General features: G+C 46.5%; 1 protein-coding gene across 2 annotated transcripts in view; it reads right to left on the minus strand.

Annotated features, from left to right (window-relative positions):
- Window positions 1-18910, minus strand: part of LOC120048341 (mannosyl-oligosaccharide 1,2-alpha-mannosidase IA) — a 223700-nt gene extending 204790 nt beyond the window's left edge. Inside the window, exon 1 of one of the 2 annotated variants that reach the window (XM_038994235.1) lies at window positions 17336-18910. In XM_038994235.1, coding sequence (XP_038850163.1) covers window positions 17336-17905 — 570 coding nt within the window. In that variant the 5' untranslated portion in view covers window positions 17906-18910. The remainder of the gene's footprint in view (window positions 1-17335) is intronic. The other variant, XM_038994236.1, reaches the window with a different exon arrangement.
- Between the last annotated feature and the right edge of the window lie 6540 nt (window positions 18911-25450).

Below are 25450 nucleotides of genomic sequence, written 5' to 3' on the forward strand. Positions count from 1 at the left end.
AGAAAATGAGACCCCACCTGACTGTACATACAGTACTGTGCATTCTGGGTGAACATACTGTGTAGACATTTGACACAGACGAAGTGTGCATTCTCCGTATATATCCTCTTATTCTATGGTAATAGACGATATCGCCAAGTACAAGCCTGCAAAACATTGTTGGATGACGTTTTTCAAAAGTTGTTGCAAGTTATTTCCTACAGAAGTTTCTGAGAAGAGGGTCACTTAGTTGGACAGCTCTGTAAAAATGGCCAACTACAAATGGTGCACATTCTGTCAGGTAGAGGCAGAGAGGCTGATGGGATTGAGCTAGCTGATGAGATAGCCTCGCGGATAATGACACTCCTTAAAAAGACACCATTTCACACAGTTGTGACAGAGCCATCCCTCACCATGGCAACAACAACTACACTGATAATCTTGTCATCGTGACATCTTCGTGGCAACCTATGCTTAACGATGGCAATTTCTTCGTCTTGGTTGAGGGTTTTATGCTCTGTTAACGTTAGCATTTGCCCTCCAAAAAATAAATGATGCCTTCAGTCACAAACCCTGCAGTGTGTGATGACCGCGCGGTTTCTGGTTTCAGACGTTTACTTGGAACCCAACGGTGCTCAGGTTATTAGACAGACAGAGTTGCAAAATAATGCAGCACCACACACAAACACACACATACACTCCCCCCACCCGCAGGCCTCTGTAAATACCACAAGCGTTGCGCAAATATGTTTCCCCATCCCAGACCCCATTTTTAGACTCTTTTTGGAAATGGGCCAGTGCAACGAGACAACGCATTACAGTAAATGCACGGCTGTGGCCAAGAATGTGACGTGATAACAATGTTAATCATAATTATTGAAAAATAGCCATGCAATACGCCACTAGCCGGGACAATAAATAGTACTAATCTTCGACAGCGGAGAAACTAGAAAGCTTTCAAATGAAATGGACTCTGTTTTCTCTCAGTATCACCCTTCCACAACAAATCCCCCCCATCGCCAACTATCTGTCCCAATCCATACTTTTTTACTCAAATACTTCAAACACTAATAGACAAACACTCCCACAAAGAGACCCAAGCACAAACAGGAGCCCACACACTGAGAGAGGAGGGAAGAAGAGAGAGAGAGAGGGAGATAAACATCATTAAAATGACCATTGATCTTCCTCTGGTCTGGCTCAGTCTCTGGTGTGTCTTTGGAACTTTTGTACAACACTCTCATAGTTTGGTTTAGTTTGGAACAGCAGCCTGGCCTCAGAGCCATACGCAATATACTTGATGTATTTCTGAGCAATTCCAAGACGTATGATACCTGCTTATGGTATAGTTACTTGAGACAGAAACTATAGTACGGAGGTTGGTCACGGGAGGATTGGTGGGCGTAATCCAAGACAGTCTAGCAATCCAAAGGTTGTATGTTCGAGTCCCGTCGGGGACAACTGTAGCATTTTAGCTCACCCTTCCCCTAAACCTTATTCTATACTTAACCCAATTCACCTAACCTGCTACGTAAAATTCAACTAACCTTTGTCGTTTTAGCTCTCCTAACTTTTGTTGTTAGTTCCCCTAACCGCCAACGTAAGTTCTCCCCATAATTCTCTTTTACTGTTACGACGTAACAAGCAACCTCGTCTCAGATAAAGACGTGCAATACTATAATTTCTCCAAGAAGCATGATAAATTATGTCAGCCTAATATTTATTCTAACGTTCGACCACTATCCCATTCATAATGTAACCTAACGTAATGTAGCATATCATACTAAATGGAGTGCCACAGATTTAGCTACAGAATAATACAAATTGCCCTGAGACCACGTTTGGAACACAGAGTAGAGCACAGAAACACCAATAGCAAATCAAAGAAGTGGAGGGAAAGTTATGGGCGTCGGACAGCTCTGTGTGTACCCATTGGGAGCTGGCCTCACACACACGAACACACACACACACGAACACACACACACACACACACACACACACACACACACACACACACACACACACACACACACACACACACACACACACACACACACACACACACACACACACACACACACACACACACACACAGTCCCTTAGGGGAGAGAAACTTAGGGCTGAACCCTTGCGGTTATTAACTGACAGTATGTTGGAAAAGTGTGTTAGTTGGGATTTGGAGAGGCCATAGGGTTAGAAGACATACACACGTGGTTCCCATTCTACTGACACAAAGAACGTTCCTGCCATACACATTCAATCTATATCTGTCACGATACTGTTCCTTTCTGACACCTGGATACGTTCAGTGTGACTCGAATGTCCATTTCCTAATCTAACTCGGATTCTAATCTAACACAGATTATTTTACCATTATTCTCCGTTGTCCTTTCGCTGTCTTCCTTCCCTTTGAAAATGTCTCCTCGTCTGATTTAATTGCATCTGCAGAGGGAGAGTCTGACAGTGAGATTCTGGGGTCTAATGGAATATGAACGAAATCAATTACAGCTTATGTCTTATGTGAGAGCCGCATGCCATTTCAACTGTATCGGAGAGCATGCGTTAAAACTATGAAGACTTACAGCACAGACGTGCAGTCCTCTTTATGAATCCGGAAAGCATCCGTTTCAGTATTGTCCGTAAGTCTAGCTCAGTCATGCCAGACTTTCCTATACAGACACACACACACAGTGCAATCTTCCTCAACCATTTGCAGTCAGAAGGGTCGAGGGCAGTATGGATGTCAGAATCACCACTAAGTGACCTGGCGTGACATTGGAGAAAATACCAATGCTTTGGATCTAGCACCTGGAATCTCATTGCTTTCACAGCCAGCAGAGCCTCAGACGACCCCCTGTGAAGGAAGCACTCCTCAGACTCCCCCGGGGAAACAGCCTTTAACGGATCCAGCCAGGGCCAGTGCTGACCCCAACTGAGACAGACAGAATCAGTGTGATTGAAGCCAACTGATATATTACCCGCCTCCCAGCCTCCCAGCCTCCCAGACTCCGAGACTCACTCCAGAGAGAGAGGGAGAGTGTGCAAGTGAAAATTCTCTCTCTCTTTCTCGTCCCCCTCTTTACTCACTCCCTGTTCTTCTCTTCCTCTTTCCCCTCTCTCAAGCGCCAGCTCTCTACTCTCTCTCCCTCTCTCTATCATTCTCTCTCCCTCTTTCTCTCTCTCTCCCTAGCTGACACTTTAAGCTTGATTGTGCTGTGCTCGGCTCGTTGGCTAATGGTCAACAACGAATGAATCGCGAGCATCCATCTCATTTTACTGGGGGAAAAACAAAGTCAAAGTTCCTGCCACAGTTTCACTCTTTTTCTCTTTATTTTCTCCCAAAAAACAAGCAGACTCTATAGAATTACAGTACAATTGTGCTCCTCATTTGCCTGTAGCCTACACTTAAAAATGTTCCATCTGCCAAAGCTAGACGGGCCCAAGGATCATATACAGTTGAAGTCGAAAGTTTACATACACCTTAGACAAATACATTTGAACTCAGTTTTTCACAATTCCTGACATTTAATCCTAGTAAGAAATTCTCTGTCTTAGGTCAGTTAGGATCACCACTTTATTGTAAGAATGTGAAATGTCAGAATAATAATAGAGAGAATGATTTATTTCAAATGTTATTTATTTCATCACATTCCCAGTGGGTCAGAAGTTTACATACACTCAATTAGTATTTGGTAGCATTGCCTTTAAATTGTTTAACTTGGGTCAAACGTTTTGCGTAGCCTTCCGCAAGCTTCCCACAATAAGTTGGATGAATTTTGGCCCATTCCTCCTGACAGAGCTGGTGTAACAGAGTCAGGTTTGTAGGCCTCCCTGCTCGCACATGTTTTTTTCAGTTCTGCCCACAAATGTTCTATAAGATTGAGGTCAGGGCTTTGTGATGGCCACTCCAATACCTTGACTTTGTTGTCCTTAAGCCATTTTGCCACAACTTTGGAAGTATGCTTGGGGTCATTGTCCATTTGGAAGACCCATTTGCGACCAAGCTTTAACTTCCAGATGAGATGTTGCTTCAATATATTCACATCATTTTCCTCTCTCCATGATGCCATCTATTTTGTGAAGTGCACCAGTCTGCAGCAAAGCACCCCCACAACATGATGCTGCCACCGCCGTGCTTCACGGTTGTGATGGTGTTCTTTGGCTTGCAAGCCTCCCCCTTTTCCCTCCAAACATAACGATGGTCATTATGGCCAAGCAGTTCTATTTTTGTTTCATCAGACCAGAGGACATTTCTCCAAAAAGTACGATCTTTGTCCCCGTGTGCAGTTGCAAACCGTAGTCTGGCTTTTTTATGGCGGTTTTGGAGCAGTGGCTTCTTCCTTGATGAGCGGCCGTTAAGATTATGTCGATATAGGACTCGTTTTACTGTGGATATAGATACTTTTGTACCTGTTTCCTCCAGCATCTTCACAAGGTCCTTTGCTGTTGTTCTGGGATTGATTTGCACTTTTCGCACCAAAGTACGTTCATCTCCAGGAGATAGAACGCGTCTCCTTCCTGAGCGGTATGACGGCTGCGTAGTCCCATGGTGTTTATACTTGCGTACTATTCTTTGTACAATAGTACTAGACTTGTGGAGGTCTACAATTCTTTTCTGAGGTCTTGGCTGATTTCTTTTGATTTTCCCATGATGTCAAGCAAAGAGGCACTGAGTTTGAAGGTAGGCCTTGAAATACATCCACAGGTACACCTCCAATTGACTCAAATTATGTCAATTAGCCTATCAGAAGCTTCTAAAGCCATGACATCATTTTCTGGAATTTTTCCAAGCTGTTTAAAGGCACAGTCAACTTAGTGTATGTAAACCTCTGACCAGCTGGAATTGTGATACAGTGAATTATTAGTGAAATAATCTGTCTGTAAACAATTGTTGGAAAAATTACTTGTGTCATGCACAAAGTAGATGTCCTAACCGACTTCCTAAAACTATAGTTTGTTCACAAGAAATGTGTGGTTTTAATGACTCCAACCTCAGTGTATGTAAACTTCCGACCTTAACTGTAAGACTTGAATATAAGACAGTCCGCAGGTGATTGGTTTTCATACTTAGAATATTCTCATCGTGTCTCTGCAGGCTTGTAACTATGGATTGGCATCAAGCCTAACATTTAAGACCATTAGTTTGCAAAGCTTTTTGGCACTGTGACCCACTTAAAGCCTTTCAGATGTTGCTCGGCTCTAACAAAATAAACCAAACTATGTCTACTGCCACAACCCAGTCTTTAGATGTGACGCAAGACAGACTGGTTAACCATCGAACCACCAATGTGTCACGACCAACTATTTGGAAAACTTCATTAAACTACTTAGAGGCAATGTTAGCCATAATAGTACGCAGGCCGAGATACTGAGATACTGACACAATGCCATTTCAATACTCAGTCAATTGGCATTGCAAATGACAGGTGGTGAAAGTGAATCCGGGTTGTAGTTACAGATGGAGAAAAGCTTTGACTTTGAAGTCTGTGATAGATCATTGAAAGTTAAATCTGCACCGTCATTATTAGATTAGAAGGGAATCAGCTCTATTCTAGTCATTCTATTTCTATGGATGAGCCATCCTCCAGTCTGATCTGGAGTCAGATCTTCAGTAAGAGATTTGCTGTAGGTCAGCAGAGTTCCACTCAAAGAGCGGGCCAAAAGAGCTCCCGAAGATAGATGCAGTTTTCATGATGGGGAGAGAAGCAACTCTAACTAGATCATTTGCACGGCTCAATGAGGTGTTTTGTCTTGTTCTGAATACGAGAGCTCAAAAGTTGGGATACGGTTTTGCAAGAGAGGAAGGGGGTAAGGGCCATGAGTTGTAACGGTTTCACACACGACCACAATATGTACATACACACCCTTCCTGTTTTCAAGACTGTCCCTTCACCTCCAGGAGTTTCACCATAGAACATGTGATCAAACCACAGCCCCATATACACTAGAGCTGGGCGATATGGACCAAATCCATATCGCGATAAATTGCCTGAATTGATGCGAAAGCATTAAATAGAACAAATCGTTTATAATATTAATGTGCATAAATTATCCTTTAAACTACCGCTAATAGTTTGATGACTGTAGCCATCAATTGTCCTACTAACAATCACCCATATTAACAAACGTATGACATTTAAAACGTCATATTTCTCTAGGATAGTCGTGTCAGTGACATACACAACAGTGTAAAGGCCTTTCAGCAAGGCTCTTCGGTTAACACAGCGGCAGAAACAGGCAACAGGTGATGGAACCATGAGGACACAACAGCCGCCGTGAAACCTTGCGTAATCATTTGCATCACGGCGTACCATGCTGAAGTACGGAAGGGGATTGAGCGACACGGATTTGGAGTGTGTGGGATCGCTGTAGCTTAATAATTTCCCTGCGATTCTTATCAGTTTCACGATCTCCTCATTACCCACATACCTTGCCTCTTCTGCCGAAACTGCATAAACACTTGAGGCCTTGTGGTTTAGGGTTCTTCCCGAAACAGCTAACGAACTCCAGCACTGAACATACAGGCTACACACAGAGTCCTACTACGCCTCTGTTACTCACAGATATCACCACCACTGATCTATTCAGCAGGGCATCACAAGACTTTGGCATCACAAGACTTTGTTTTACATTACGAGGGATTCACAGCTGCATTTCTCACCTAGTTTGTTCACGGCAGACCTTCTTATTTTCTCTCTCCAGTCAAGATAAACAAGGCGAGAAGACACCACCATTGCCGAGGGGGGTTGTAGTTGTAGTTGCAGTAGTAGATTTTTTATTTTAACATTTATTTAGCTAGGCAAGTCAGTTAAGAACAAATCCTTATGTACAATGACGGCTTACACCGGCCAAACCCGGACAACGCTGGGCCAATTGTGCGCCGCCCTATGGGACTCCAAATCACAGCCGGTTGTGATACAGTCTGGATTCAAACCAGGGTGTCTGTAGTGACACCTCTAGCACTGAGATGCAGTGCCTTAGACCGCTGCGCACTCGGGAGCCAAAAACCTGCAAAGATGCAAACCTCCCTGTGAATAACCCCAGCTAATAAAATGTTAGTTTCTCAGAATCCTTCCCTTCCATTGATGTTAGAGAACCGAGGTTCAGCCCCTTGTCACATACACTTAGAGTGTAATTAATGATCCGCAATCTGGCTCGAACACACACACACACACACACATAAACAATTGTTAGTCGCTTATCGAGGGTGTTTATTTCTTGTTTGTTTTCTTTTTCGATGGACACAGTAGACAGAGAATTGGAAATTGCCTTTCCCGAGCCAGTCATGCAAACTCAACGGAAGAAAGGGGAATCTGTGCTATGGTCCCTAATGAGTAACAGAGTAACATTACCTCTGTTTGATTAAGAGCTTAATTGTGATTATAATTAACAAATATAACCTCATCTGGCCACAACGGCCTTCTAAGTGGCCAGTTAATTAAAGGGCTAATTTCCAACCAATGTTGACCGAGGTGAAAATCGCTCCGGAAACGCTCGGGTGGACTGGCGCTATCCATTTCCTTGTTCCTAGTTAATGGAACCGTGTCACACGATGTAGAATTGGAGATCAAGACAGAAGACACTGTAGCTATAAGAAGCTAGTATTGTCCCCACAGCACTGCATACTGTATTTCCCCATAGAGGCCCTATAACCTGATTCACTCACAGACCAGGTTTCTAAGAGAATAGGCGTATTCAATAGGAATACAGCTTCTACTCTGACGTGAAAGTGTTTTTGTGTGTCCTTGGGCAAGATGCTTGAGCTGTATGGATGAATGATTTCTAGAATATGACTTGCTACAGTAATAACATATGGCGGAGACGGCAGACCCATTGAAAATATCAGGGAACAGAAGTTTAGCCTAGTTGTTGTCCATTGTAGTGGCAGAACGGTCGCTGTGACAGAGCTAAAGACCCAAAAAAGAGAGACATGGTAAGAGGACAGGGGAGAGAGGGAAAGAGAGAGACAGGGAGAGGACGAGCAGGAAGGGAGAGTGAGAGAGAGTTATGGGGACCGGCGAGCCTGGCCCTCTCTAGTGTCTCCTTTTTGACCTGCGCTGTTCGGAGATGTGCCAGATTTACACACATCTTGTTTCTGACCAATTAGACAGGAATAAAAGCTGGGGATGGGGCCGCAGGTTAAGACTGGGCCACTTAACACTCATTCTCTCCCTCTCTTCATTTCCCTTTCTGGCATTTACAGGGGGAGGGAGGAGAATATAGCCTGTGCGGCAGGTAGCCCCGTGGTTAAAGCATTAGGCCAGTAACCGAAAGGTTGCTGGATTGAATCCCTGAGCTGACAAGGTAAAAATCTGTCATTCAGCCCCTGAAAAAGGCAGTTATCCCACTGTTCCTTGGCCGTCATTGTAAATAAGAATTTGTTCTTAACTGACTTGCCTAGTTAAAATAAAGGTACATTTAAAAAAATAAAATAAAGATGAAGACTAAAAGAAAGCAGTCTCATTTGGCACCTAGTAGAGATGTCAACTCCGCCTGCGGCAAACAGGGCCTGGGTATTGTTCTTGCCCTCACACACTCACGCATACACGTGTGTGAGAACTGACCGGTCAGAAAGCATGTGCAGTGTGGCATGACAGTTGAACTGTACGAGTATGAGCACACACAAGGCAGAATCCCATGTACTGTATGACTCTGTCTGTCTCCATCTTTCCTCTCACCCAGGAACCAGTCCTTGACAACACAGTGGGAGGGAAACGTCAATTGCTTTGTCTCACTTCCTCCCGATATCTCTCTCCCCCTCTCTCACTCTCTCTCTCTCTTTCTCTCTCACTCTCTCTCTTTCACTCTCGCCCCCTCTGGTGTCTATGCAGCTAATAATGTCAGCGATAGCAGCGACAGGGTGCAGCTAATGACACAGAGGGGAGGGAGATGTGCTCTTTAGTCTTTTCCGCGTTAGTGTGCAACGTGGACGAGTCTCTGCCTGGAGAGGGAAGAGAGCGAAGCCATAGGCCTGGGAGAGACAGATATGAGAGCGGGAGAGAGAGAGATTACAATGTTTTCTTTATGGGAATAAGGAATAGTCAAATAGAAGTCTAAAGAACTAAAAAAAAAAACGCACAATTTTTTTTTACTCCAACTTCAACGTAATTTCCAAAACGTAAAATCCTAAATCCGTGTACCCCTCTGTGCTCCTGTGGCCCCAAAAACAAGGCCAACACTGTGAGTGAACTGTAAGACCAGGTTGCTTTTACTGGAAAGTGACACAGCACACAGGCTACGGTAAACAAGTAGGGGTGCATGTGAAAAGTACAACAAACAAACTGATTACCGGACGAGGAGGGGGCGGGAGGGGGCAGCTCCAAATGTAGCAGGTTCCACAGAAAACTGTTTCTGTGTAATTTGGCAACACATCTGTAGAAAGTCAAATGGTCAAGTCAGCCACGTCAGCAAATCTCTTTTTTCTACCTCTAGCTGTATGTGACTTCTGGACTCTCAGGCCCCTCTCAGTCCTTTTAACTCCAATGTGAGCTAAACGACTCTCTAATACAAATACAAATACACACACCACAACACACACACTCAGAGCTCAAAAAACCTCTCCCTGAATTGAGAGAAAATAAGTTGCGTAATAAATAGGTCCTCCTTCACTTGGTGTTTATGAAGTAGTGGGCTACTCTCTCCCTTAAACAGTGAGGCACCGATGATAGCCTCAAAGTGCCTTTCCTGGAAGAGAGGCCAGGCAGAATTAGTCTCGAAACCCTGACCCTAGGAAACAGTGACTAGGGTCTGGTTTCAATTGCAGACTCTTTTGGCAACTTCAATAGGGGGGGGGGATTGTTTTCCGAGGTGGGTCCTCTTAAGACAGACAACTCTCCCAACAAATCACAAGGCAGACATGCCAGAACGTCGCGATTCAAAATCATTATTTGCAGTCAAAACCTTTGCAGTGGTTTTAGTGAAGGTAGTTGATGCAAACTAGCCACATTTCTGAAACGCAATCAAAAAAATGTACCTCAATGGTCTCCATCTTGCTAGCTACGATGTAGTATTTTATTCAAGCCGATAAAGTAGTAATCTAGGCAGTGATGTAGTTCCTCTATGCCAGTGGTTCCCAAACATTTTATAGTCCCGTACCCCTTCAAACATTCAACCTCCAGCTGCGTACCCCCTCTAGCACCAGGGTCAGCGCACTCTCAAATGTTTTTTTTTTTGCCAAACACACACTATACGATACATTTATTAAACATAAGAATGACTGTTTTTGTCACAACCCGGCTTGTGGGAAGTGACAAAGAGCTCTTATAGGACCAGGGCACAAATAACAATATAATAATAATTTTGCTCTTTATTTATCCATCTTTTAAAAATGTGAATCACATTTTTATTTGGCGTACCCACGACGGCACTCGTACCCCAGTTTGGGAATACCTGCTCTATGCCAACACAGTCCATCATTGAAACCAGACCCTAGTCACTGTTGCCTAGGGTCGGCTTAACGAGACTAAGGCATTCAAGATGTGCTGTAACATAATATTTTCCTTCCAGAGAGGAAGCTTCCTTCCTGGCTCCCAACACACACACACACACACACACGCGCACAAAGGCAAGGTAATCTAGGCCTTGTGACTCTATTTAAGAGGGAAACACACTCACATATCTCTTGAAAAGCATGCCCCTACAGAGACTTGCCCTGGAGCTAGTGCCCTCTGTACAAAGGGAGCGGGGAAAAACTGCCTTCATTGCAAAAAGGATGCAAGCTAACAGCTCCTCTCCAATGCCATCCTTCCTTTCCCCTCTCCTGTTCTCTCGCTTCACTCATTTTTGTCCCGGGCTCTTTTCTGTGGGGATGCGCATCACCTGACATTGTTCGACTTAAATCGACTCAAACCACCGTGACTGTACTCTGCTTCAGGCACAGAAATGTTTCTTTGTCTGTGCATGGGCCTACACAAACAGAGTGTGTATTGCATTGACGTGTCTGTAATATCACGCTCAGCTGCCATCGACTTGCGCAATATTCCAATACACAACGGGCTCACATAACAAACCCCAGCGTCTGACATTTGCACTTCTTCCACGGAGCCAGTGACGAAACACAAACATTTCCCGGAGGGAGAAAAAAAACGCATCCTTCCTTGAAGTCATCTCAAATCTGATTGGTTGGATTGGTGAAAGCAATATGGGATGGTAACATTGCTTATTAGGCTATACGTATCCAATCAATTATAGACATGTGCTTACCTCAAGGAAACAAGAAAGGAAACCAAGAAGGAAACAAGGAAGGATGGATTTTGAAAATATTCCGAGCTCGGTAAGCGGTAATTTCCCAGGCCAGGGTGAAGTCCCCTCGTGCACCTGGCCCTTAGCTGGAGACAGGAAGAGGAGGTTGAGGGAGGTCACCGCCCACAGCTGGTTGGAGGACAGCAGCAGAACACAGCGCCTATTTGTAACAGGAGCTTCTAATTCAGCCAGTCACCCATTTCTTTTTCACAACTCATAAGGGTTTTCAGAAGATAGACAATCAACATATTTTCAGAAGTTCTTTGGGGGGTTGTGAGGGGGTGGGAGACTGATTAACTCTACAGTGGTGGAAGTGAGAGACAACAACACAATATGTTTTATGAGGTACAATTTGCTTGTGGTTCACCATGATGTTCCACTGGTTGTGGGAATATTTTAAGAATAACCTCAAAAGTACTCACTCGGAGTGAGTTCTCATTCGGAAAAGGACAACTAATTTGGCCTTAAATGATCTGTCGTCTCAGACAAGTCTGACAAAGCAGATGTTTGGTGTTTGGATTTTCAGTTTGTTATGACAGTTGTGGCTAGACTTCAGAACACAATTACCGAACATCTTATTCAAATGACAACCAACATGGTCAAAACACAAGCAGAGTATGGGCGCACGCACGCACGCACGCACGCACGCACGCACGCACACACACACACACACACACACACACACACACACACACACACACACAGCCCTGGGGGACTGTAGCCTTATCGCAACATAGGGAGGCACTCTGCCACAGAAAGCCTGCAATGTGTCTGTCCCTCCGCTGCAGTACTCTGAACTGCAAGCAGTGATGCTGATCCCCTTCACTGTGTTACGGTGTCCCCATACAAATATCACACACACACACACACACACATTCATTGTGTCCTCACGTTGCAGTCGTACATTCAGCATATGCACATTCACTGCCTGTATTTGCCTGTGCCGACACATCCAGCTCTAGAAAAATACACAGAGAGAAGAGAGCAAATCTTTGGGAGGGAGACATTTTTAAAAAAGAGCTGCTTCATGTTTGGTGTGTGTTTGCTGTGCAGACAGTAAGATAAGACAGATAAAGAGGTGTGTGTGCGTGTGTGTGTGCGTGTGTGTGTATTCCTCGATTCATGTCAGACGTTCTGTTTGCTCTGACGATTGTGTTTGTTCTGACATAGCGCCGCAGCAGCCCCCTGCACCATAACTACACTGCGCTTTTCTACACTGACTAATAACCTTGTCTGAAGGTAAAGTAAGGAAGATGTGAACAATTTAAAAGAGAAGAGGTCAACTTCCTGTTGATTCAGCAATGACTAGAACAGACTTGGGGTAATCTGCCAATAGCCCCCTACCTGATATCAGCTCTTCAAGAGCCAATGAGGCAGCACCAAAGCCATGCAGGATCCCAATGAGGCAGAATATTAGGTAGTTAGAAGAATAAGGTGGGAGAAATTTCCAAATGGAGGCCATTTCCACCTGCTGAGGACTAGCAAAGGAGGATAGGCTTGCTGGGCTGTCTGTCCAAACACAAACATGCCCGCACGCACACACACACCTGAACAATTGGCCTCTGTTTAGAGGCATCATGTCAGTTCTGGCCAGGAAAGAGCCCTCGAACATGTACCTGCCATTGTCTCCTGTGCCATCCTGTGCCACCCTCTCTTGGTGGTTGGGGGGGGGGGGGGGGGGGGGGGGTGCCACTTACCGCCTCTGCATTTTGTTGGGAAACTGAAGCCCATTCACATTTGGTACGACATGAGCTGAGCGGGCAAACCTGTTGGTTTGGGCTGATGATAAGATCACAAGGCAACCCTCTCGCTGCCTCAGCAAGTTATTAACCCCTCAAATGTCAAGTGTTTGTAGCCCTGCTGTTGCAATGTTGCTAGTTATTTTCCCCTCTAATATCAAGTGTTTGTAGCCCTGCTGTTGCAATGTTGCTAGTTATTTTCCCCTCTAATATCACGTGTTTGTAGCCCTGCTGTTGCAATGTTGCTAGTTATTTTCCCCTCTAATATCAAGTGTTTGTAGCCCTGCTGTTGCAATGTTGCTAGTTATTTTCCCCTCTAATATCAAGTGTTTGTGGCCCTGCTGTTGCAATGTCCGCCACAGCACAATCAGACAGCAACTCAATATAGCCCGTGGGGACAATTTGCTACAGCTCATTCTTCATCATACTTCATAAATGCCCGGACTATTAAGGGTTTGGATGCATGTTGTTTTTGTGCTTATCTTACATCTCAATGACTATGAACCCCGACAAACCACAGGCACGGCCTGCGTCTGAAATGCCACCCTATTCCCTATATGGTGCACTACTTTTGACCAGGACCCATAGGTCTCTGGCCAAAAGTAGTGCACTATGTAGGGAACAGGGTGCCATTTGGGACACGGGCCGTGGGATTGGGCATTGTGAATGTGAAGGACCAGGAATAGAGACGATGGTTCTGGAACTCTGCCAGAATGGGCTGAAACTGTGGAATCTCACGTAACAATGGGAAACAGCAAGAACAGATACCACCCCAGGATTCCCCAATAGGAGGCACGCTGTTAGACATAAAAGACTGTCAAATCACCACACAATCAGCTCAACGTGATTTTAATTTAGGAAATCAGTTCCCAAGTACTCCCCACGCATAAATAGAGAGGCATATGTGATCATATCCCAACGTAACCAAGGTTTGAAATGATTCTGTTTTTGTCAAATACTATGTCTGTTTGGGATTCTTGGAGTCAATTTGCACTGTACAAATTATTTATAACTACGTTCCGGCCCAACGACCATCAGCTCAAGGAAAAATCGTCCCACGGCTGAATGTAATTGGGGACCCATGCACAACGCTATACTGTAGATAGCCTGGCACTAGAGCCAGCCAGATAGTTGTTAACCTCTATGCTTTTCTAAAGCACTGTGTTTTTGGGGGGGGAATGTTTAATTCAGTGCTTCATTCAAGGCTGTGCAACTGAAACATACACTAGACTAGAGGGGACACAAATGTTTGGGAGGATGTAGTGGAAATCCCTTTCTTCTAGGTTAGTAGGCCTATACTCAATGACCTGCAGGCAGTTACCTTGCCTACCTCAGCAAAATATAATAGTAAAATGTCACATTGACATTCACTTTCTGCTATCAAAGCTGTCGAAATAAGTCAGGACTTTCCCTGCTGATTCAATACTAGGACAAACAGGTTAGTGACCATGGTGTGGGACTGTTGGTTATCACTTAACCACATGACCAAATGACAACATGCCACATCCCTGTCACATGCAATGTCCCAAAGTCATCCACTTCCTGTTTGTCCCAACACTATCCCCTGCCTCCTCTGCTCTCTCCCCTGCCTCCTCTGCCCTCTCCCCTGTCTCCTCTGCTCTCTCCCCTGTCTCCTCTGCTCTCTCCCCTGTCTCCTCTGCTCTCTCCCCTGCCTCCTCTGCTCTCTCCCCTGCCTCCTCTGCTCTCTCCCCTGTCTCCTCTGCTCTCTCCCCTGCCTCCTCTGCCCTCTCCCCTGTCTCCTCTGCTCTCTCCCCTGTCTCCTCTGCTCTCTCCCCTGTCTCCTCTGCTCTCTCCCCTGTCTCCTCTGCTCTCTCCCCTGTCTCCTCTGCTCTCTCCCCTGCCTCCTCTGCTCTCTCCCCTGTCTCCTCTGCTCTCTCCCCTGCCTCCTCTGCTCTCTCCCCTGTCTCCGCTGATCTCTCCCCTGCCTCCGCTGATCTCTCCCCTGCCTCCTCTGATCTCTCCCCTGCCTCCGCTGATCTCTCCCCTGCCTCCGCTGATCTCTCCCCTGCCTCCGCTGATCTCTCCCCTGCCTCCTCTGCCCTCTCCCCTGCCTCCTCTGCCTTCTCCCCTGTCTCCTCTGCCTTCTCCCCTGTCTCCTCTGCTCTCTCCCGTGTCTCCTCTGCTCTCTCCCCTGTCTCCTCTGCTCTCTCCCCTGCCTCCTCTGATCTCTCCCCTGCCTCCTCTGCCTTCTCCCCTGCCTCCTCTGCCTTCTCCCCTGCCTCCGCTGATCTCTCCCCTGCCTCCGCTGATCTCTCCCCTGCCTCCTCTGCCCTCTCCCCTGCCTCCTCTGCCTTCTCCCCTGTCTCCTCTGACTTCTCCCCTGTCTCCTCTGCTCTCTCCCCTGTCTCCTCTGCTCTCTCCCCTGTCTCCTCTGCTCTCTCCCCTGTCTCCTCTGCTCTCTCCCCTGTCTCCTCTGCTCTCTCCCCTGTCTCCTCTGCCTTCTCCCCTGTCTCCTCTGCCTTCTCCCCTGTCTCCTCTGCCTTCTCCCCTGTCTCCTCTGCTCTCTCCCCTGTCTCCTCTGCTCTCTCCCCTGTCTCCTCTGCCCTCTCCCCTGTCTCCTCTGCCCTCTCCCCTGTCTCCTCTGCTCTCTCCCCTGTCTCCTCTGCTCTCTCCCCTGTCTCCTCTGCTCTCTCCCCTGTCTCCTCTGCTCTCTCCCCTGTCTCCTCTGCCCTCTCCCCTGTCTCCTCTGCTCTCTCCCCTGTCTCCTCTGCTCTCTCCCCTGTCTCCTCTGCTCTCTCCCCTGTCTCCTCTGCCTTCTCCCCTGCCTCCTCTGCTCTCTCCCCTGTCTCCTCTGCTCTCTCCCCTGTCTCCTCTGCCTTCTCCCCTGTCTCCTCTGCCTTCTCCCCTGCCTCCTCTGATCTCTCCCCTGTCTCCTCTGCTCTCTCCCCTGCCTTCTCTGATCTCTCCCCTGTCTCCTCTGCTGCCTCCTCTGCTCTCTCCCCTGTCTCCTCTGCTCTCTCCCCTGTCTCCTCTGCTCTCTCCCCTGTCTCCTCTGCTCTCTCCCCTGTCTCCTCTGCTCTCTCCCCTGCCTTCTCTGATCTCTCCCCTGTCTCCTCTGCTGCCTCCTCTGCTCTCTCCCCTGTCTCCTCTGCTCTCTCCCCTGTCTCCTCTGCTCTCTCCCCTGTCTCCTCTGCTCTCTCCCCTGTCTCCTCTGCTCTCTCCCCTGTCTCCTCTGCTCTCTCCCCTGTCTCCTCTGCTCTCTCCCCTGTCTCCTCTGCCTTCTCCCCTGTCTCCTCTGCCTTCTCCCCTGCCTCCTCTGATCTCTCCCCTGTCTCCTCTGCTCTCTCCCCTGCCTCCTCTGCTCTCTCCCCTGTCTCCTCTGCCTTCTCCCCTGTCTCCTCTGCCTTCTCTGATCTCTCCCCTGTCTCCTCTGCTCTCTCCCCTGCCTCCTCTGCTCTCTCCCCTGCCTCCTCTGCTCTCTCCCCTGCCTCCTCTGCTCTCTCCCCTGTCTCCTCTGCTCTCTCCCCTGCCTCCTCTGCTCTCTCCCCTGTCTCCTCTGCTCTCTCCCCTGTCTCCTCTGCTCTCTCCCCTGTCTCCTCTGCCTTCTCCCCTGTCTCCTCTGCCTTCTCTGATCTCTCCCCTGTCTCCTCTGCTCTCTCCCCTGCCTCCTCTGCTCTCTCCCCTGCCTCCTCTGCTCTCTCCCCTGCCTCCTCTGCTCTCTCCCCTGCCTCCTCTGCTCTCTCCCCTGCCTCCTCTGCTCTCTCCCCTGTCTCCTCTGCTCTCTCCCCTGTCTCCTCTGCCCTCTCCCCTGTCTCCTCTGCCCTGAGTCAGTGAGTATGTGTGATACAGTACAGACATACGCTCTCCCTCTCAGGTATTACTGGACTTCCCAGAGCTGAACAACAGCAGGTTGCTGCCATACCCCTGGAGGTAGTCCTGTAGCAGTCTGCCCAGAGCAAGTTGGTTATGCAAACATAATAGTAGTGTGTGTGCAGACAGTGCTGTGTGTGTGTTTGCCCATAAAATCATCTTCATTATCCTCAATGCCTCATATCTACAACCATTGTGTTATGCACTAACAATTATGCATATCATTTTGCATAGTCACTAACCATTTGTGTGACTGTAAGATGTCTAGCCTAAAACCTTATCAGAGATCACAGAGAGCATGTTTGGACCATCTTTTCCATATTATTGGGAGGTGAACCCTCCTTCTGGCCAGTGGCCACATCAAAAAAAACCTTTTCGTAGGCAGCTTGATGCTTAATTATGCACATGTTGATGACTTGTATATTACATTGCAGTGGCATTTCTTATTGTGACAATTGGTCTGCAATGCCTTGACAGTTTAGGACTGGGATCCCCCAGCTGTTGTGTAGATAACTGTATTACACTGTGACTGCTTATCATCTTACCTCCTTGACTTTCTCCCGACGCTGAAGGGTCTGAGGGTCGCTCGGCTTGCCATGTTCGATCCCCAAGGGCGGCTTTAGCAGACATTTTTTAAACTTGTTGTAATCGAAAGAAGTATCCGTGTTGGCACCCTGGTTAGAAGACGAGGTCACTTTCTCATCCTTAGAAGCCGACTCCGTTTTAGACCTCGACAGCGTCATGTCCTCCAACGCTTCCCCGCCAGCGTCTTTCTTATCCGTTTTAGCCTCATTGGTGACAGCGGGCTTGCGGCTCAAGGCTTTGAGTTTTGTGCTCGTCTCCCCTTTAGCTGAGGTGATGCCCCGGAGATGTTCTGGGTCCTTTGCTCCCTTCTTAAGATGCTCCCTTACATCATTCTCAGATCCAACCGTTACTGGTTGGCTCTCCGTCTTTGAGAGAAAAATACGTTTCAAACGGACAGAGTCAGGTAAGAAGAATAAGGCCCCGAAACACAGAGTTACCAAGCCCGAGAGAAAAAGTAGAAACACGAATTTCTGGGATAGGCGAAGACCCATGCCCGATGCTGACACACCGGGCAACTTTCGGAAAACCATTGAATCAGTTTTTCTTTATGATTGCCTTAACTTATTCAGCAGTAGGCTATAGGTTACAATGGTTGTACAAAACCTCACTTTCACACCCTCTCCACTGGAAAATTTCCCTATGTGTCTTGTTGCATGTGTAAAAGTTGATATGACGGGCTGAAAAACACACCCCTGTGACAAACTGATTGCCACAACTCTCCTTATCGTGCAATCGATTGGACCTGCATAGGTAAAGGTTACCTTTCAAATTTAGCAATCACGTTTGGCAATGAGATCAATAATGTGCACCTTACATTAGCATGTATTGGTTATGACAGTCATAGCACATGCATTTGATGTTGTTCTCTTTTTCAATATCTCACATTCACAAAGAAAAAGACAGGTTTACAATAAATGCCACTGTGTTTGCGTCATCCGCACTAAATCTATGGATGGGAAATAACGAAAAATGCCGGAGTCTACGCTAAAATTACACAGATGTTGCGTTACTTTACGTAGCCTATTGATCATAAAATGCACCCATCACAAAGCCAAAGTAAAGTTGATCTTATCTTCATTATTCCGAGGCGTGACAATCATTGAAAAATACATCACCGGATGGTAAAAGCATGCGTAGAGCGTCTTTATCAGCAGGTCCGTTCATAGCGGTCCCCGTTGCAGGTCACAGAATGATCTGTAAAATCGAAGAATCACAAGAACAAGCATCTGATTTTGTATCCTGTAAGGTAGGCGGATGCTGCTGCTGTATGAACACGTATATTTATTCATGCCGCCACCGTCCGTTAGAAATCTGCACGTTCTTCAGTCTCTCATCATATCTGAAAACGCAGCACACAACCCACACAGCGAAGGTGAACGAAGACCGTGTCGCATACACGCAATAATTTGTTTTAGCTTCCAAAAAATCCGTAGAATGGAGGCTAAAAAACAACCATCCAAGAGATATAGCGCAGCTTGCAGTTCAATCCCATCAACACATCGTGTCTTCCACTCGCCGTCTATGGTTTGTCTTCTCGTGCGCACCCTCGCTGTACCGTATTCGCCCGCTTGCTCGCCATCAGCGCAGAGAGGTAGAAAGAAGACATAAAATAAAGGCTAGAGTGAAACGAATACTGTCGCTAAACCGAGTGGGTTGGTCGGGCTCTCTTGATGGATACCCACCGCGGCTTGTCAAAACATGGTAAAGGGATACGAACCCACAGTCGAAGGGAGGACCAACAGCGGGGGGTTTATCGGGCTCTCTGGGCGGTCAATTATGAACCACAGTGGCTGTGGGTCCTATTCCCAAAAATGCAGTATTGGATAATCACATTTTAGCCTACCGATTGGGTGGGGCATATATATCGATAAGATTGTAGATATTAAGCTATTTTTTTGCCATTCATACATTAACATTAATAACTCAAAGTAGCCAAAATAGTCTTCATGATGAATAGACTTCCAAAATGATGTGTATGTCTCTAGACATAAGACACCATCTAATATGAAAGGCAATAACATTGATCAGATTCAACATGGGATGTGCAATGAAGAATTGTAAGTGTTCATTGCATAGAACAGTATGCTGATCACATGCCAAAAGTTTGGAAAGTTCTACCTCTGCATATAAGAAGAGAGGGGAGGGTAGATGATAAATCGCAGACATGCTTTTGTCCAGAGACAATATAAGATAAATGGTCCCAATTAACATGATGGTAGCCATTAACTAAAGAGCTATGCACAGCACTATCAAACCAACTGGTAGGTGGGGAGGGTGTGGTGGGCACCACCAGAGAGTTTACAGGACACCTATAATGCATGGTGAACAAAAATATGTATTATAGTCTCTCTCTTTCTCTGGGCCTAATAATGCTTAGTTTGTGGAATCTTGGGTACATCTGCTTAAGTGACATTGGGCTCCGAATAATGTTCAAATGTGTGTTGAGCAGTTGTTTATGTAATTCACACACTCTATTTGACCCCAGAGTCTGACTGTCAGCACATATCCCACTGTAGGTGTAATTCAATCAGACTAGCTGCTTGTAATTTGCAGCGAAGCTAGCAAAAGAGGAGAAGGAACCGTTAAATTACCCCATGTATTTTTTTGAAACGTGGTCTCAGAGCATTTCTTATAATTCTGTATGTAAATCCGAGACACTCCATTTAGTATGGCATATTACATTTAGTATGATATATTACATTTAGTATGGTATATTACATTTAGTATGATATATTACATTTAGTATGGTATATTACATTTAGTATGGTATATTACATTTAGTATGATATATTACATTTAGTATGGTATATTACATTTAGTATGATATATTACATTTAGTATGGTATATTACATTTAGTATGGTATATTACATTTAGTATGGTATATTACATTTAGTATGATATATTACATTTAGTATGGTATATTACATTTAGTATGGTATATTACATTTAGTATGATATATTAAATTTAGTATGGTATATTACATTTAGTATGATATGTATTAATTTGTGGATCTCATCTTCCATTCCGTATATGTTACGAATTACAATTCATATGATATGTTATGAATTGCAATTTGTTGTAGCTCACGTTAACTAGGTGGCTAACGCTAATGGTAGGTAGCTCTAGGTGTTAAGGTAGGAGTTAGGTTAAAGGGTTGAGGTTAGGGGAATGGTTAGCTAACATGCTAAGTAGTTGCAAAGTAGCTACATAGTAGTAAGTAGTTGCAACGTTGCTAATTAGCCAACATGCTAAAGTTGTCTGTGATGAGATTCGAACACACAACCTTTGGGTTGCCAGACATTCATAAGGTGTCATAACCAGCTATAAATTAACACAATATATGTCACAACAGGTGTAAATATATGGGTCATGACAGTCTTATCACCATATTATGACAAGTTATGTCAGCTGTTATGATAATATGACATGGTTATTACGGTGTCATAAAATGTTACGACACTGGGTGTCAAGTAAAATGTTACCAATCAATGTGTTTCAATGGTACAAGTTGCAGTTAAGTTGGCATGGAGATCTGTAGGTCAGTGACAGGCTAGTTTATCATGGGGATAAACGAGATACATAATACACTCCCAGCTCTCTTATTGCAAGCAGATGTATCATTCAGTGTATCTTTGAAAGTACATTTCTTTGTGCCTTGCTTTCTCTCATTGTTGAAACAGTACCGTTCTGAGTGGATGGGTTCACTGCATAGATATCATGTCATACATAGTGAATGTTGGTGATCCACAAAACAGCCTTGGAAAACAGTGTTATTGGCTGAATAAGGAACACATTGGATCACTAGTGTGTGGAAAATACATACTGGACATACATTCCTCACTTTAGAGGGGAATCATATTGTCCTCTATAATCATTACCCAATGGGCACACAATGGTCGAATCAACGTTGTTTCCACGTCTTTTCAATCAAATGACGTTGAGCCAACATGGAATAGACGTTGAATTGACGTCTGTGCCCAGTGGGTAAACAATGATATAAACTTCGTCAGGAAGACACCTCTTTGTGGTACAGAAGAATTGAGTCTTCTGCTTGTTAGCCTTCCTTTTTCCTGTTCATCAACATTCTGTCATGTTTTGTCTTTCATCATGTCTTGTCCCTGTGCTTCCCTCTGCTGGTCTTATTAGGTTCTTTTCCTCTTTCTCTCTCTCTATCGTTCCGTTCCTGCTCCCAGCTGTTTCTCATTCTCCTAACGACCTCATTTACTCTTTCACACCTGTCCCCTATTTTGCCCTCTGATTAGAGTCCCTATTTCTCCCTCTGTTTTCCGCTTCTGTCCTTGTCGGATTCTTGTTTGACGTTTGCTGTTCCTGTGTCCTTGTTCCGCCCTGTCGTGTTCTTTGCCTTCTTCAGATGCTGCGTGTGAGCAGGTGTCAATGTCAGCTACGGCCAGTGCCTTCCTGAAGCGACCTGCAGTCTGTGGTCGCGTCTCCAGTCGTTCCTCTCTGTTGACGAGAGGATAGTATCCAGGAGAATCATTATTTGTTTTATTCTGGAATAAAGACTCTGTTACTATTACGTCGCTTTTGGGTCCTCATTCTGCAGCACAACAGAAGAATCCGACCAAGAATGGACCCAGCGACTACGGATTTTCGCAACACTGCCGTCGAGATCCAGGGAGCAATGCTCGGCAGACACGAGCAGGAATTGTCTGCTGCTCGTCATGCCGTTGAGACCCTGTCCGCTCAGGTCTCCGATCTCTCAGGACAGTTTCAGAGTCTTCGTCTCGTGCCACCAGCTACTTCCTGGTCTTCCGAGTCTCCGGAACCTAGGGTTAATAACCCACCATGTTACTCTGGGCAGCCCACTGAGTGTCGCTCCTTTCTCACCCAGTGTGATATTGTGTTCTCTCTCCAGCCCAACACGTACTCAAGAGAGAGAGCTCGGATCGCTTACGTCATATCACTCCTTACTGGTCGGGCTCGGGAGTGGGGCACAGCTATCTGGGAGGCAAGGGCTGAGTGTTCTAACGTTTATCAGAACTTTAAAGAGGAGATGATACGGGTTTTTGATCGTTCAGTTTTTGGGAAAGAGGCTTCCAGGGCCCTGGCTTCCCTATGTCAAGGTGATCGATCCATAACGGATTACTCTATAGAGTTTCGCACTCTTGCTGCATCCAGTGACTGGAACGAGCCGGCGTTGCTCGCTCGTTTTCTGGAGGGACTCCACGCTGAGGTTAAGGATGAGATTCTCTCCCGGGAGGTTCCCTCCAGCGTGGACTCTTTGATTGCACTCGCCATCCGCATAGAACGACGGGTAGATCTTCGTCACCGAGCTCGTGGAAGAGAGCTCGCGTTAACGGTGTTTCCCCTCTCCGCATCTCAACCATCTCCTCCCACCGGCTCAGAGACTGAGCCCATGCAGCTGGGAGGTATTCGCATCTCGACTAAGGAGAGGGAACGGAGAATCACCAACCGCCTTTGCCTCTATTGCGGTTCTGCGGGACATTTTGTCATGTCATGTCCAGTAAAAGCCAGAGCTCATCAGTAAGCGGAGGGCTACTGGTGAGCGCTACTACTCCTGTCTCTCCATCAAGATCCTGTACTACCTTGTCGGTCCATCTACGCTGGACCGGTTCAGCTGCTTCCTGCAGTGCCTTGATAGACTCTGGGGCTGAGGGTTGTTTTATGGACGAAGCATGGGCTCGGAAACATGACATTCCTCTCAGACAGTTAGGGAAGCCCACGCCCATGTTCGCCTTAGATGGTAGTCTTCTCCCCAGTATCAGATGTGAGACACTACCTTTAACCCTCACAGTATCTGGTAACCACAGTGAGACCATTTCCTTTTTGATTTTTCGTTCACCTTTTACACCTGTTGTTTTGGGTCATCCCTGGCTAGTATGTCATAATCCTTCTATTGATTGGTCTAGTAATTCTATCCTATCCTGGAACGTTTCTTGTCATGTGAAGTGTTTAATGTCTGCTATCCCTCCTGTGTCTTCTGTCCCCTCTACTCAGGAGGAACCTGGTGATTTGACAGGAGTGCCGGAGGAATATCATGATCTGCGCACGGTCTTCAGTCGGTCCAGAGCCAGCTCCCTTCCTCCTCACCGGTCGTATGATTGTTGTATTGATCTCCTTCCGGGGACCACTCCCCCTCGGGGTAGACTATACTCTCTGTCGGCTCCCGAACGTAAGGCTCTCGAGGATTATCTGTCTGTTTCTCTCAACGCCGGTACCGTGGTGCCTTCTTCCTCTCCCGCCGGAGCGGGATTTTTCTTTGTTAAGAAGAAGGACGGTACTCTGCGCCCCTGCGTGGATTATCGAGGGCTGAATGACATAACGGTTAAGAATCGTTATCCGCTTCCCCTTATGTCGTCAGCCTTCGAGATTTTGCAGGGAGCCAGGTTCTTTACTAAGTTGGACCTTCGTAACGCTTACCATCTCGTACGCATCAGAGAGGGGGACGAGTGGAAAACGGCGTTTAACACTCCGTTAGGGCATTTTGAATACCGGGTTCTGCCGTTCGGTCTCGCTAATGCTCCAGCTGTCTTTCAGGCATTAGTTAATGATGTACTGAGAGACATGCTGAACATTTTTGTTTTCGTTTACCTTGACGATATCCTGATTTTTTCACCGTCACTCGAGATTCATGTTCAGCACGTTCGACGTGTACTCCAGCGCCTTTTAGAGAATTGTCTCTACGTGAAGGCTGAGAAGTGCGCCTTTCATGTCTCCTCTGTCACATTTCTCGGTTCTGTTATTTCCGCTGAAGGCATTCAGATGGATCCCGCTAAGGTCCAGGCTGTCAGCGATTGGCCCGTTCCTAAGTCACGTGTCGAGTTGCAGCGCTTTCTCGGTTTCGCTAATTTCTATCGGCGTTTCATTCGTAATTTCGGTCAAGTGGCTGCCCCTCTCACAGCTCTGACTTCTGTCAAGACTTGCTTTAAGTGGTCCGGTTCCGCCCAGGGAGCTTTTGATCTCCTCAAGAAGCGTTTTACATCCGCCCCTATCCTTGTTACTCCTGACGTCACTAAACAATTCATTGTCGAGGTTGACGCTTCAGAGGTGGGCGTGGGAGCCATTCTGTCTCAGCGCTCCCAGTCTGATGATAAGGTCCATCCTTGCGCTTACTTTTCTCATCGCCTGTCGCCATCGGAACGCAACTATGATGTGGGTAACCGCGAACTGCTCGCCATCCGCTTAGCCATAGGCGAATGGCGACAGTGGTTGGAGGGGGCGACCGTTCCTTTTGTCGTTTGGACTGACCATAAGAACCTTGAGTACATCCGTTCTGCCAAACGACTTAATGCACGTCAGGCTCGTTGGGCGTTGTTTTTCGCTCGTTTCGAGTTCGTGATTTCCTATCGTCCGGGAAATAAGAACACCAAGCCTGATGCCTTATCCCGTCTCTTTAGTTCTTCTGTGGCTTCTACCGACCCCGAGGGGATTCTCCCTGAGGGGCGTGTTGTCGGGTTGACTGTCTGGGGAATTGAGAGACAGGTAAAGCAAGCACTCACTCACACTGCGTCGCCGCGCGCTTGTCCTAGTAACCTTCTGTTCGTTCCTGTCTCTACTCGTCTGGCTGTTCTTCAGTGGGCTCACTCTGCCAAGTTAGCTGGCCACCCCGGCGTTCGGGGTACGCTTGCTTCTATTCGCCAGCGGTTTTGGTGGCCTACTCAGGAGCGGGACACGCGCCGTTTCGTGGCTGCTTGCTCGGACTGCGCGCAGACTAAGTCAGGTAACTCTCCTCCTGCCGGTCGTCTCAGACCGCTTCCCATTCCTTCTCGACCATGGTCTCACATCGCCTTAGACTTTATTACCGGTCTGCCTTCGTCTGCGGGGAAGACTGTGATTCTTACGGTTATCGATAGGTTCTCTAAGGCGGCACATTTCATTCCCCTCGCTAAGCTTCCTTCCGCTAAGGAGACGGCACAAATCATCATTGAGAATGTGTTCAGAATTCATGGCCTCCCGTTAGACGCCGTTTCAGACAGAGGTCCGCAATTCACGTCACAGTTTTGGAGGGAGTTCTGTCGTTTGATTGGTGCTTCCGTCAGTCTCTCTTCCGGGTTTCATCCCCAGTCTAACGGTCAAGCAGAAAGGGCCAA

This window comes from Salvelinus namaycush, chromosome 5 (assembly GCF_016432855.1).
Source record: "Salvelinus namaycush isolate Seneca chromosome 5, SaNama_1.0, whole genome shotgun sequence".
Classification (NCBI taxonomy): domain Eukaryota; kingdom Metazoa; phylum Chordata; class Actinopteri; order Salmoniformes; family Salmonidae; genus Salvelinus; species Salvelinus namaycush.